Here is a 13,419-nt window from a genome sequence, read left to right as displayed (position 1 = left end):
GAACGGCGAAGGGAAGTGGTGGTTGTCTCCGGCTGCGAATTCTCAAGAATATCAGCCGAAGAAATCCCGGCACGTGAACGGCGAAGGGAAGTGGTGGTTGTCTCCGGCTGCGAATTCTCAAGAATATCAGCCGAAGAAATCCCGGCACGTGAACGACGAAGGGAAGTGGTGATTGTCTCCGGCTGCGAATCGGCATGCCGACGGACGTCGTCGTAGGTTTCCAAGTACATGTTCTGCACGTGAATATAGTAGACGATCACCGCGGCAGGAGCTTCGACGGCGAACCTAAGGTCCTCGACGCATGTGTCGATCTTCTTCTCGGCGGCCTCGAGCTTGGCGAGATCCCGGTGGTCAAAGCCGGAGACGGCGGCCAAGGCGAGGCCGACCACGCCGCTCTGGACGTGCCGGTCGCGGCAGGACTCGACAACCCGGAGCACGCCGCCGAGGGCGGCCTCGAACCCGCGCAGCGCCGCCGCCGCCCCCTCGTCTTCGGCCGCAGCCGACAAGTACCGCGGCAGGATCTTCTGGTGGATCTTGACGCGTTCCGCGAGGTCCTCGCACTTGGTCTTGACCTGGGCCGATGTGCTCCTGAGCCCTGCCACGAATTTCAGCGCCTTCAGGCACGCGGTCGCCAAGGGGATGATGCTCGTCTCGATGACCATCTTGATTCGAGGACCCCTGAATCGTGGCCGGTGGGCAAGTTATTTGGAGGATGGGATCGATCGGGAATTCAGCCGGGGTGAGGAAGGATGAGAGAAGAGGACGGGGCAGATTTTTCTTCTTCCACCACACGCAGACGGCTTGTATGTATAAACAAGACATGCACCAACCACTCTCATGGAACCCACGGCAGCGACCACTGAACCACTTTTGCTCTACTTTCTGTAAAAAAAATTTGAGAGGACTATACTTTCTGTAAAGAAGAGTCGTCCTCGTTCCTGCTCTTTCAGGCAGCAGGCCCGCGGGCCGGCTGCTGCTCTGGCTGGCGCAGCAAACAGGCTCTCTTTCAGTTTCAGTTTTTTTTCTTGAGAAAACTTTCAGTTTCAGGTGGTGTCGAGGCACGAGCATTATGGGCCTCGGGCCAGCGCTCCTCCGGCCTGGCTGCATCTTTGGGCCGTCATGTTTGTTTGCCTGGCACTGGCAGATGGGCCACACGAGAACCGAGGGAAACAACAGGCGGCCAATCGTTGCATGGCACATTGGCACCCAAGTTGAACTGCGTGCATGCTTGTCCTGGAGTGTCCATTTACCTCCTCAAAGGTTCTTAAAAAAAAAGTTCTCAAAAAAAAAAAAGCTGTGTCCACTGTGCACGGCCCCACTGTCCACTCCACCACATGCTCTCTTCTTCTTTTTGACAGACCGTATCCTGGTCCTGAAGCTTACGGGTCTCAGCGTCACCAAATAAGAGTCAATTCTATTTTCTAGCCCCCAAGTTTCAACTTTTTGAGAACAGCTTTTGCCCTATTTAGTGAGGTTTTCGGATTTTTACCTCATTTAACAAAACTTGTGACACTTTTTATCTCATTTTACAGTTTGGCCGAAATCCCCTTTTTCCCTGTCACTTGGGCTCCACTTGCAGGCCTATGTGGCGTGCCAACTAGGAGGCTGAAGTGGACTGAACCGGTCCAGCCCGTGATCCAACTGGGTTCACCCCCTAAACCGAGCCAATTTCACCCGGCCACAACGCCGACAAGCCTGGTATATAAAGTAAAACATTTCATATAGGGTTATATGTAGATACGGGGAGTTCTCTTCTCAAAAGAATGTAGAAAGCTATGAACTAGCTGTTAAGAGTATTAGAGTATTTCTTTTGTATGTATTTATGCTTTATATTTTCCTGTAGTCTAGTCAGGCCCAAGGCCCATGTAAGCTCTTGTATATGTTTCTAGTCAATCAATCGAGAAACTGATTTGGCCTTCAGACATGGTATCAGAGCGTTAGGCCATCTCCGTAGCTTCCCCTTCATGTCCGCGGCCGCTGCCTCCGCCGGCGAGTTGCTGGCCGCCGTCTCCCGTCACGCCGCCGGCCGCTGTCTCCCGTCACTCCGCCGGCCTCTTTTCTAGTCCCGCTGCCGCCACCGCACCGGCCGCTGTTTACTCGACCTCTCGAGTCCAGGTCGGACTTGGCCGTCGCCGTCTGCCTCCGATTGGTTTGCTGCTGTTCTGCTGAACCTCCGTCTCCACTGGATTCCCTCTCCTTTTCTTCCTTTTCCGCTGGTCTGCTCGTCCCCTGCCTCCACTAGATTCCGATTCCTGCTGCTGGCTTGCTCTGTTCTGTACATCCTTCACTCCTTCAGGTTCTTGTGTGGCAGATACAGGGCGATTAGGATTTCCTGCAGTTTGGTCTGTTCCTACACAAGTATAAGGTAGATTATGTGCTGTTGTTAGCCTTTGATTGCTGCAGAATTGGAGTGAGCTCGTTGCTGCAGTATGTGTGCTGGTTACGAGCAGAGAAGCAGAAGGTCTTTACTTGTGGGCTGATTTGTTTGGATAAGAAGTTTCATTACTGGCTGCACATCATGAACTCTGACGGTCAAAGAGCTGATGTTGTTGTTCCCATTTCAGCCCCACCAGTTTGCAATGTTTTGCAACTCAATTGACTCAGTTTCAGAACCAACTTAGCAATCTTCAGACCCAATTGAATCAGTTGCAAGCATCGTTGAATGGATCTATTAGTAGTCATGCTTAATCATGCTCTGTGTCAAGTGTTGGTGCTCCTTGGGTGTTCGACTCTGAGGCTTCTTTTCAGGTGACATCTGATAGCTCTTGCCTTACATCATGTCGACCCATTGTGGATGGTATATGTGTTCATACAGCTGATGGTACTCCATGCAAGGTCACTCATAAGGGTACTCTGTCCATCTCTCAGTTTGCAATTTCAGATGTGTTCTTGGCTCCTAAACTCTCAATGAATCTCATGTCCGTGGCTGATAAGAATTATTTATTGGATTTGATGATGTCTCTTGTTATGTGCAGGATCGTCAGAGCAAGAGGATCATTGGAACTGGCCGTCGTCATGGAGGATCCACATCCCTCTATGTCCTTGACACCTTGCACCTTCCTCCATCTTTTGCTTCGTCTGTGTTTCTCTCTGCTAAATCTATGTCGAGATCCATTTTGCCTTTTTCTTCCGCCCAGTGGCATCATCGATTAGGTCATTTATGTGGTTCTTACTTATCTACTCTTGTTCAGCAGGGTGTTTTGGGTCGTGTTCCCGTTGACACTAGTATCTCCTGGTTCTCCACTGCGCCTGCGTCGCTTGAGCCTGCAAGTTGGGCTCGCGAACGCCTTGGACCGAGCCCAGCTCGGGTCGCGTCCACTCTGACCAGGATTCATGGAGCCCGGTCCTAAACCCGGCTCGGCCCGGCGTACGCTGTTCCTGCTCTAGTATATGTAGGCGGCCAAAGAAAGAGACGCTCAGACGCAGGAAGTGCAACGCATACTTCGCCTACACACGACACCAATGGCGGGGACCGAGCACGGCAGCGTGTGTTCCGGCTCGTCCATGCGGGTCGTGAGCCGGCGTCTCGTCAAGGCCTCCGACACCACCACCACCACCATCTCGCCGCGCGTGGTGGCCTTCACCAACCTCGACCTCCTCAACGACATGCAGCTCTACGTCGCCTGCCTCTACCGGATGCCCGCCACATCAACCTACAGCGCCGTCGCCGCCACCTTCGAGGCCCACATGCCGTCCTTCCTCAACCACATGTTCCCCATGGCCGGCCGCATCGTGCGCGACCCGGTCTCCGGCCTCCCGGAGGAGCTCCGCTGCGGCAACCAAGGCGCCGAGCTGGTCCTTGCGGACGCCGGCGTGGCCCTGCGAGCCCTGGACTGGAGCCTCGCCAACGAGTCCGTGAGGAAGATCCTCGTGCCGTTCCCCGACGAGGTCCCGCTGTCGCTGCAGCTCGTGTCCTTCACCTGCGGCCTCGGCTTCGCCGTGGTGTGGGGCTTCCACCACCTGCTGGGCGACGGGAGCTTCGGGGGCATGCTCATGAAGACGTGGTGCGAGCTTGTCATGACCGGAAGCATCTCCGGCGGAGGGCCGAGCCATGACCGGGCCGTCTTCTTCCGGCCACGTGACCCGCCGTCCTACAGCGCCTCCTTCGCGGCCACGTTCACGCCGTGGGACCACGAGCACCAGGTGAACGGCCTCACCGCCGAGGCGAGCTTCGTGCAGCGGCACTACTACGTGGAAGGGCGCGACGTCGCAAGGCTGCGTGACACGGCGAGCACTACCGAGCCGGGCGGCCGCCGGCGTCGCGCGACGCGCGCCGAGGCCGTGTCCGCGTACCTGTGGAAGGTCCTCGCGGGCGTCGTGGCCAGCCTGACGCGGCTGGCCGACGACGAGAAGCGCTGCCGCATGGCGTGGCTGGTGGACGGTCGTCGGCGGCTAACCTTAACCTCGTCAACCCCGGAGCTCCGCCGCGCGCTGCGGAGCTACGCCGGGAACGTGACAACGCACGCGGTAGGGGACGCGGCGGTGGCGGCGGTGCTGAGCAGGCCGCTGGCGGAGGTCGCGGCGATGGTGCGGGACGCCATCACGGCGCCCGACTACGACGCGCTGTGCCAGGAGACGGTGGACTGGGTGGAGGCGCACAAGCGGACCGGGCTCAGCTATGCCCACACGGTCGCGCTCGGGCTTGGCAGCCCCACGCTGGCGATGACGGTCGTTTCGTCGGAGCACAACAGCGAGACGGATTTCGGGTTCGGGCCCGCCGTGCTCGGGATGCCCGTGGACGCGAGGGACGGGCGGCTGTGCACGGCGCATATGTATGTCACCACTCGCCCTGCCGACGGGTCGTGGATCGTCAATGCCTACGTGTGGCCGCGCCTCGCGGCGGCGCTGGAGGCCGACGAGGGGCGCGTCTTCAGGCCCATCACGGCGGAGTACCTTGGTCTCGGCGAGTGTTTGCCACCAGAGGCCAGACCTCGTCTCTGAGTTCTGATCTGCTCTTTTTCTTACTGCCTCATGAGTTCTCTACTCGGCCGGCCACTGTGGGCTGCAGTGGCCATACTGTTTGCTTTACATTTCCCAATCAATATTTTCCAGTATATGTTAGTAACTTTGTATTTTTTATGGAAATAACCCCGGCCTCTGCATCGGACGGATAACTATGTGCTTGATAATTCGCGAAAACATTTTACATTGCACATGCAATTTACAAGGCTATTGAAACCTGAGATAGTCTGGCAAACAGAGCCTGGCCTTAGTGATGGTTCATAGTCCAATGCAAACGTGTGTTAATTTGCAAATCATACATACCACCCGCGGCACCTACACCTCGCGCGAAACAACAAGTTTAATTTTAACAGTTTTGCTATATACAAGGCGATTGATTTTTAGTTAGAGATAACTCGACGTGTTAACCGTTAGATCTTAATTCAATGACGGTGCGTGAGAGATGAGAAAATGAGGATGACATATTTTGCGTTACCTCAGTGTGGGCGCTTTGCCTATCCGGCCACCAGGGTTCGGGTTCCTTTTACCCCATCTTATTCGGGTACGGGAAATAAACAATTTTTTTTGGTAAAAGCCAATAAAAATTTGTAAACCCTTTGTCGCAATTTTTTTTTTGTAAACCCGGACGGCCCAATTACCTGCCCTGAGCCCAGTCCGCCGTGCTCCACATCGCACTAACCCTTGACTCCCGAATTTCCAATTCTCCACTCGTCTCCGCTCTTCATCGTCAACGCTCCACATCTATCGCCAAGCTGCTCGCGACGGGCGACGATGACGGTGACCGCGACACCATCATGCAAAGCCATCTTAGCAGTAACCATCCAAGGCACGCTGGCAGCTTAGCCAGGAATCCTGCAACGTAAGTCCTTTAGCATCTACTCATCTTCTCTACTATCTTCTCTAGTCTTTGTTCCCGTACGTGGATGTAGTGTATGGATTCAGATGCATGGATGAAGTATATGGATTTTGATGCGTGGATACAGACATACAGTGTACGTATGGATATTATTTGTTGTCATGTTTGCATTGTACGTGTCGTTTGTTGTGGTATATTATATTTCAATAATAAGTAACGAAATATTACATGCATTTAAACGTTTTTTGGGTATCGATACATTCATATTTGGACAAATTTGATTCACTTAGTATGGGACGGAAGGGGTATATAAAAACTCTGCGGTTTGTTAGCAAACGCACGCGCACGCACACACAGTCAGGCTAGTTTAAATTAAGAATAACAGAAAAACACCAACAGTCCACACAAATTGACAACTAAACCTGCCGGCCGGTAACAGGGTCAGCTACGATCCTTACACCTCACGCCATCCCAAGAAAAAAGTCACATCGTGCCGACTGTCAGGGAAAAAAAAGTTAGATCGTGCCGTGCGGCAAAGGGGTTACATGGCATCGACCGATGATACCCAATTGTTAAAGAGAGTTAACACTATGCGAACAAGATTATTTTAACACAAGCAACCAATCCTACAAATGCTAAAGAACAAACAATCCAAACAATCCTTCCGTTTTTTCGCAGAAGAGAAGATGCCGAGACACACGAAGATTATACTCATTCCGAATATCATGCAACGGGAGAGCTTGAAAGAGACATTCAACGGGAGAGCTTGAAAGACTTCTATCCAAGCGATCAGATTGTTCAACGTTCTTCACATGAATTTACATGAAGAGTAAATTTCACAAAACCACACTTTTTGAGGACAGGGTTTCATCGGGTCACAGTTATCACTAAAGTCTCACAGAACCACATTTTTTGGGCAGTCTGTCTCACAGAACCCAAATCAGGTAGATTATGTTGTAATGGTTTTTTTATAAGTGGAGCCCACCTGTCACACGCCACCTCAGGCGGGACAACCCGTTTCGTTGCCATATCAGCTCCCGGACTCGACCCGAGATGACAATTTAGGTTGAGAAATAACCCTTAACGGGTCCGGACGGGTCCAGAAGCTGTCGTGACAACGAAATGGGTCTGACTTGGCATATGACACGTGGGTCTCACCTGTCAAAAATACCATCAAACGGCCCAATCTACCCAATTTGGGTTCTGTGAGACAGCTTGCCCCAAAAACTGTGGTTCCCGTGAGACTATTAGTGATAACTTTGACCCGAGGAAACTCTAGCCCCAAAAAATATGATTTTGTGAAATTTATTCTTACATGAATTTGTGTCGTCCGAGTGCATGGTGGACCAGTTGAGGCCATGGCTGGCCTGATGCCAGTGCCCGGATGGTATCATGTCCTAGAACAAGAGAAACCCTCATCCTTCTGCACATGCGTACAAATTGCACTTTCGAAAAGGTATGACTGTGTTGATTGTTTTTTTTTTTGAGATGGCGATGGCCCGTCGACTGGAGTTCTCAGAAATATGGATCCGATCCTCCTCCTCTTTAGCTAATTTGTCCGAAAAACCATGGTTTTTGAGTTACACTGTAACAAAAAGCCTAAAATAACAAGGTCAGACAATCTGACAGTATTCCTTACAGGTCGGGCTCACCTGTCAGACGAGACGTCGGACAAACCCGACCCGACCCTAGCCCATTCCTTCACTTTTGTTCTTCCACGAAGCATTAAGCGGATGTTGACCCGAAGCTCGCGTACACCAACCGCGTCCACTTCACCTCCAAGCAGGACATGAGCCATGCATGCCCGTCGCTGGTCAGCCTGCCGTGATTAATTGCGTGGGCAACAAGCTTACAAGCAGTAGATTGGTTTGCGCTTTGCTTGCTTGCTTTGCTTACCGAGTACCCGTTGCCGCGGGCCGCTCATGCCATGGGCTCCGACGCCGACCGCGCCTCCGATATTGCCGGTGCCGACCAGCCACCGCGGAGCTCCGCCAACAGCACCTCCGGTACCGGTGCCGGCGCCGCCTCCACCACCGTCGCCCGCGTGCTCGCGATCCAGGCCCAGCTTGCTCTGGACGCGAACGGGTCGAGTCGACGACGGCAGCGGCGACATCGGGGCTGCTCGCGCTGCAGGCCCGCTCGGCGGCTTGGCTTTGGCGTCGCCGGAACCGGAGATGAAGCCCACGATCCTCTTGGAGCCGTTCGGTATCAAGGATTCCACCGATGTGCAGTCCAAGAGGCTTGCCATTCCGTCGAACACCTACAGGGCAGTCCTCAAGGTGCAATGGGCAAGCCATCAGGCTATGGGGTCGGATCGGGTTTGTCGCGTCTTACATGTGGGCCCTGGCTATAAGAAAAACTGTCGCATGGTCTAAACTCGGTACTTTGGGCTCATTGGTACACTGAAAAATTGTGATTTTTCAGACAAATTAGCAAAATAAAAGACTGCATGAGAAGATTGCTCTGAAAAATGTGCTCTTCTGAAATTTACTCAATTCAAATTCAAAGGCTACTGGATGGGTTCTCGTCCTCTCGTGTCCTTCGTATCACTGTGTTTTGTGGCTGACTCCCTCTCTTCCTTACCCAACTGATGTACGGTCACAAAGGGCCGCCGGTGCCAAGTTTGTACGTGTACGCCCATCTGCAGATCAAGGCTACTCCTAACAGAGAAGAGACTTAAAAAAAAAAAGGGATAAACTTGGACACTATCTTCTCGATGTCGTTTCCTGATCTCGATGCGCAAGGGAAGAAGTCACAGACTCACAGGCGAGGTCTTTCGGCGTCTTGACGCAAGTAGTCGGCACCACCACTACACGTGAGCCCAAGGTGCTCTGCCGCGAGTGGCTGAAAGACTTTCTCCCGGTCGGACTCCAGCGCCGCGGCGAGGCGTGGCCATATGCAGGCGTTAACGACCCACGACCGGTCTCCGGTGCCCGGGCTCGAGCTACTAACATACAGGTGACCGGAGCACAGGCCTCCTTCCTTGGCATCCAACGGCACCGCAAGCGCGGCGTGGCCGAACCCGAAATCGGTGTGGATTCTGTAGGACGCCCACACCGTCTGGGCCAGCGTGGGGCTGCCGAGCCCGACGGCCGGCGTCTCCACGAAGCTCGCCGGCTTGTGCAGCTCCACCCAGTCCACCATGTCCTGGTAGAGCTCGTCGTAGTTGGGCGCCGTGATGGCGTCCCGCGCCATCGCCGCCACCTCCGCCAGCGACTTGCTCAGCACCGTGGCCGCGGACGCTTCGGCGAGAACGTAGGAGGTCACGTTGCCGGCGTAGTTCCGCAGCGCGTGGCGGACCTGATCCGGCGACGAGGTTAGCCGCGGCCGCCCGTCCACGAACCACAGCATCCGGCACCGCTTCTCGCCGGCCGCCGCCTCACTCAGCAGCCGTGCGGAGCTGGCCACGACGCCGGCGAGGAGCTTCCACAGGTACGCCGACAGCGCTTCGGCTCGTGTCGTCGCACGCCGCCCCCCGGCGGCCGCTGAAGCCATCCTGCGCAGCCTGGCTATGTCGCGCTCGTGCACGAAGTAGAGCCTGCGGGTGAAGCTCTCCTCGGCCGTCAGAGCGTTTACATGGCCGGCGCCGGCGCTGTCCCACCGCCTGAACATCCCGTCCACGGCGGCGCCGTACGACGGCGGGTCGCGAGGCCGGAAGAAGGACAGCGAGCGGTCGTGCGTCGGGATTCGCGCCGCGCCGATGGCCCCCGTCCGCACGAGCTCCGACCAGGTGTTCACGAGCATGGCCCCGAAGCTCCCGTCGCCGACGAGGTGGTGGACGCCCCAGACGACGGCGAACCCGCCGCAGGCGAAGGAGACGAGCTGCACCGACAGCGGCAGCTCCTGGGCGAAAGGCAGCGGGATCTTCTTCAGGGACTCGTTGGGCCGGCTCCAGTCCACGGCCCACAGCTCCGCCGCGCCGGCTTCGGCAAGGACGAGCTCCGCACCTTGGTTGCGGCAGTGGAGCTCAGGGAGGCCGGAGGTTGGGTTGTGGATGATGCGGCCGGCCAAGGGGAACATGTAGTTGAGGTAGGATGGGAGGTGGGCCTCGAAGGCGGCGCAGACGGCCTTGTAGTAGTCGCCCTCGCCGGCGCCGGTGGGCCGTCTGGGCCGCTTGTAGACGCATGCGATGAATAGTTGAATGTTGTCGTTGAGGAGGTCGAGGTTGGAGAAGGTGGCCACGTGTGGCTCCATGGAGGAGTCGGAGGCCCGCACCAGGCGCCGGCTCACGACCCGCACGGAAATAAAGCCAGAACCAGCATTGTTGGCATTGCCGTTCTTCGTCGCCGCCATTGATTTCCTTGATTTGCTGGGCGGCTGGTTGTGCGATCGATCGAGCAAGGATCTGTTTGATTCTTTTGTGTATGGAATCATTTGCATCTCTCTGGCCGCCTATTTATACAGGTATATCAGTATATGCGCGGCATCTCCCGTGCGAATGCAGATGCTCTATAGGCTCTAGCTGTATCTTTTTTAGAAATTCGATTATTTACTGCCTACCACTAGTAATGAGATACTAGTAGTACTCCGTACTATTTTTCTTGATTCGTGACACATTTTGCCATTTTCAGTCAAATTTTACCATTTGCGTGAGATACAAACTTTTTTTTTAGAACGCGTGAGATACAAAACTATGCAACCCATTCGGCGGCCAACTCGCAGAGCTCGGGGGTCGAGATGGGAAACACGGGAACGAGAGAGTTTGTATCGGGCTGTGCCCTGGGTTAGCCAGGCACCTGGGGCTGGGCCAACTGGCCCAGAAGGCAAGGGAAGCAAGGCTGACCGCCAGCGTGGGCTGCACCGAGCTGACTTGGGCCTCGGCCTGACGCTTTAACGAGCTGGAACAAATGGGCTTTGCTTAGGCTGCTTTGCTGCTGGGCTTACGCCAAGCCAAACTGTGACACCGAGCTGCCATCACCTCAGGCCGAGCCAAAAAGCTCGGCCTAAGCGTCCACCTTGAGTTCCACGTTTCAAATGATTTTCTTATTTACCATCTCAACATACCCCTAAAAAAAATTACCATCTCAACATAAAAAACATTGGAAAGGTTGTTCAACTTCAACCCACCTCACAACCCGCATGGACGGGCCAGAAAACATACAAAAGTGTAGATATGATTTATTTTTTAAAGTTGTGTTCACTTTCTGCGTATTTATTTTTAGTTGTTTTCACGTCATAGCGATACGACTTCATCCGTTCCCTCCTTTTAGGCTTTTAATCAAACAAGTTTAGATACTCAAGTTGCAATAAATTAACTAGGAATGCAAACCAAATATCATGCTGAAACCAAAAGACAAAAATGGCAGCGGCGATGCTTCCAAACATGAGGCGGCACACTTCATGCATGCATACCCAAAAGCGTAAAAAAAGTGTAGAGCTAGTCGAAAAGTCTTCAGCACTTTTGGGCCCTTTTTGGAATTTTATATTTCAATGAGAGCTCTTTAAATACAGATGTACAATGCACTCCAAGTAGCAAGTTAGCAACACGATCGAGAAGAGCTTGAGCGTCAGGAAGGGAGAAAAATTAGTAAGAAGACCAGCTAGAGAGAAAGATCATATATATCTTAGATGGGTCAGACTCAGAGTCCCTTCATGCGACTGCCGGAGGCGGAGCAGCTACTTGGGCCAGTGGTGGCTACCAGCAGTGGCAACAGGTGATTTCCTGAAATATGTTGAGTATTGCACAAACTGAGTCCGCTAACTGCAACAGCATCTGGTGGTCAACGACGTGTTCTACCTTGTTTAGTTCTAAATTGATAGTCTGGCACAATGTGGTGACATTTTATTGTTTGCAACTTGCAGGAACAGGAAAGAGCAGTTTGGCAAGTCTACAAAGGCTAGGAACAAGTACTACAAGAATTCAACCAAAGATGATTTAGTTCTTCGGGTGACGCTGGAGTCAATCACTAGAATCGGATAAAACTGTAAATCTGATGACAAGAAGAACGTACATGTGATCATGTGAGTTTCTTCCAATTCAATTCCCTTGGCCATAATACAGATACATATTGTGAATCCAGAAAGGGTTCGGATTTATCTTATAACAAAATTAGATCGTTTGAATTGTGCGATTTAAAACCATACTTTTTTTTCTTATGAATTAGCTTGCATGTGCAATTCGAAAGGAACTTTTTCATGAGATCCAACCTTACGGAATATTTATTTTGTTTCTACGAAAACCATAGCTAGCATCTAATCCTTCAAGTAATTTTCTGTATTTTTTGTGTTGTGCAATCAAACAGCTTTTATTGCAAATTCATGTGTTTTTTAATTCCTCTAAGACTCATCTGTGACATGACATTCAATTTTGATGTTTTTTTATTCCTTTGTTTTTAAATTTTGGAAATCAAAGAGGCTCTAAAATTATCATCTTGGTTCTCTGTCAGGCACTGGATCAGGGTGATCGATGGACATCGACTTGACTGCTTATACGGAGTAACTTCCAATTAAAAGGGTGCAGCTCACGGCCGGTCCTGCTTGCCATCTATTTCAACCAATAAAAGAAATTTCCAGTACTTAATTAAGGAGTACTGAACTAAATTATGTACTTGCAGATTCGCCATTTACTATTGTACTAGTTCATTGATGTATATTGTACTATATATAATCGATATGAAGCAGCAAATTAGAAGAAATGAAAAAAGTGTCATACAACTCGGCAATCATTTCTTTTGCCATTCACATCTTTATGTGCATTCCAATATATTTGGTAGACATGTCAACTTTATCAGAGAGGGTTCTTAAGAGCAAGTACAATAAGGGCATATCTTTCTTTTCCCATCATTTGAATTTTTGGTGAACTGGTTCGGTGCATGAAACTCAAATATGATGATCTTTTAAATGCACCTTACAAGCTTAATTTGTTGTGATTGGCCTTCAGAATTTGATCTACATCTCAGTGAAAAACATATTTACGAGCTTTACAAAATTGTGAAAACAAATCCAAACACGTATATTGGATAAACAAATTGACAAACACAGATTTGGTAAAATAAAACATAAGCATTTGCAAGTTGAAAATAACAAAATGATGTTACTGTACAGTTACCTACAATAAGAGCCACGTAACTTGCTCAATAAAAAATACTCATCTGATCCATAATAAGTGTCGCAGACTTAATACAAAATTAACTAACTTTGCACTAAATCCCCAACACTTATTAAGGATCGGAGGGAGGATAAATTTACTGCAAGTACATATGACAAGCAATCTTGTATGTTTACCAGATTCACATGTGTACTAGCTAGTTGTTTCTACCCGTTCTGTATGCAACATGTATGAACAGTAAAATGGTATAATTAAATCTTCCGTGAAACATATATATGTGTTTAAATTCTTAAAGATATGACAGGTGCATATGAATGGCACACCAACCGTCTCTTGCTACAGGGTTCCCCTTCGCCTAACTACATGTATGCAATACCTTTCATCAGCTCGCTGATATATATACGCAACAGGCTCGAGTGTTTCTCTCGGTGACACTTGACATACTTATTTGCTCTCACTCTTTCCACTGATATTTTAGTTTATGATAATTAAATAGTGTTGTGGAAGGGGGTCCACGCCCACCCTGAATCGAAACAAATTATTCCGACTCTAA

The 13,419-nt window shown here is 51.4% G+C and overlaps 2 protein-coding genes and 1 long non-coding RNA gene across 3 annotated transcripts; 2 read left to right on the top strand and 1 right to left on the bottom strand.

Annotated features, from left to right (window-relative positions):
• The first annotated feature begins 1,921 nt into the window (after positions 1-1,921).
• Positions 1,922-5,117, top strand: LOC100821129 (anthranilate N-benzoyltransferase protein 1). Its single transcript, XM_003575439.3, has 3 exons — positions 1,922-2,848; positions 2,976-3,076; positions 3,195-5,117. Exon 3 carries the CDS (start codon positions 3,463-3,465, stop codon positions 4,939-4,941), a length of 1,479 nt encoding a protein of 492 aa, XP_003575487.3. The 5' UTR covers positions 1,922-2,848; positions 2,976-3,076; positions 3,195-3,462; the 3' UTR covers positions 4,942-5,117.
• A 3,246-nt stretch (positions 5,118-8,363) lies between these two features.
• On the bottom strand, positions 8,364-10,123 carry LOC100846634 (hydroxycinnamoyltransferase 1). Its single transcript, XM_014902267.2, has one exon. The coding sequence runs from the start codon at positions 10,109-10,111 to the stop codon at positions 8,579-8,581; it is 1,533 nt and encodes a 510-aa protein (XP_014757753.1). The 5' UTR covers positions 10,112-10,123; the 3' UTR covers positions 8,364-8,578.
• Positions 10,124-11,272: 1,149 nt separating this feature from the next.
• LOC100835351 lies at positions 11,273-12,499 on the top strand. The gene is made up of 3 exons (XR_732097.3): positions 11,273-11,472; positions 11,621-11,779; positions 12,205-12,499. It is a non-coding gene; the product is annotated as an uncharacterized LOC100835351 (long non-coding RNA).
• Positions 12,500-13,419: the final 920 nt, after the last annotated feature.

Source organism: Brachypodium distachyon, chromosome 4 (assembly GCF_000005505.3).
Source record: "Brachypodium distachyon strain Bd21 chromosome 4, Brachypodium_distachyon_v3.0, whole genome shotgun sequence".
NCBI lineage: Eukaryota > Viridiplantae > Streptophyta > Magnoliopsida > Poales > Poaceae > Brachypodium > Brachypodium distachyon.
This window is presented reverse-complemented; position numbering and strand designations above follow the sequence as displayed.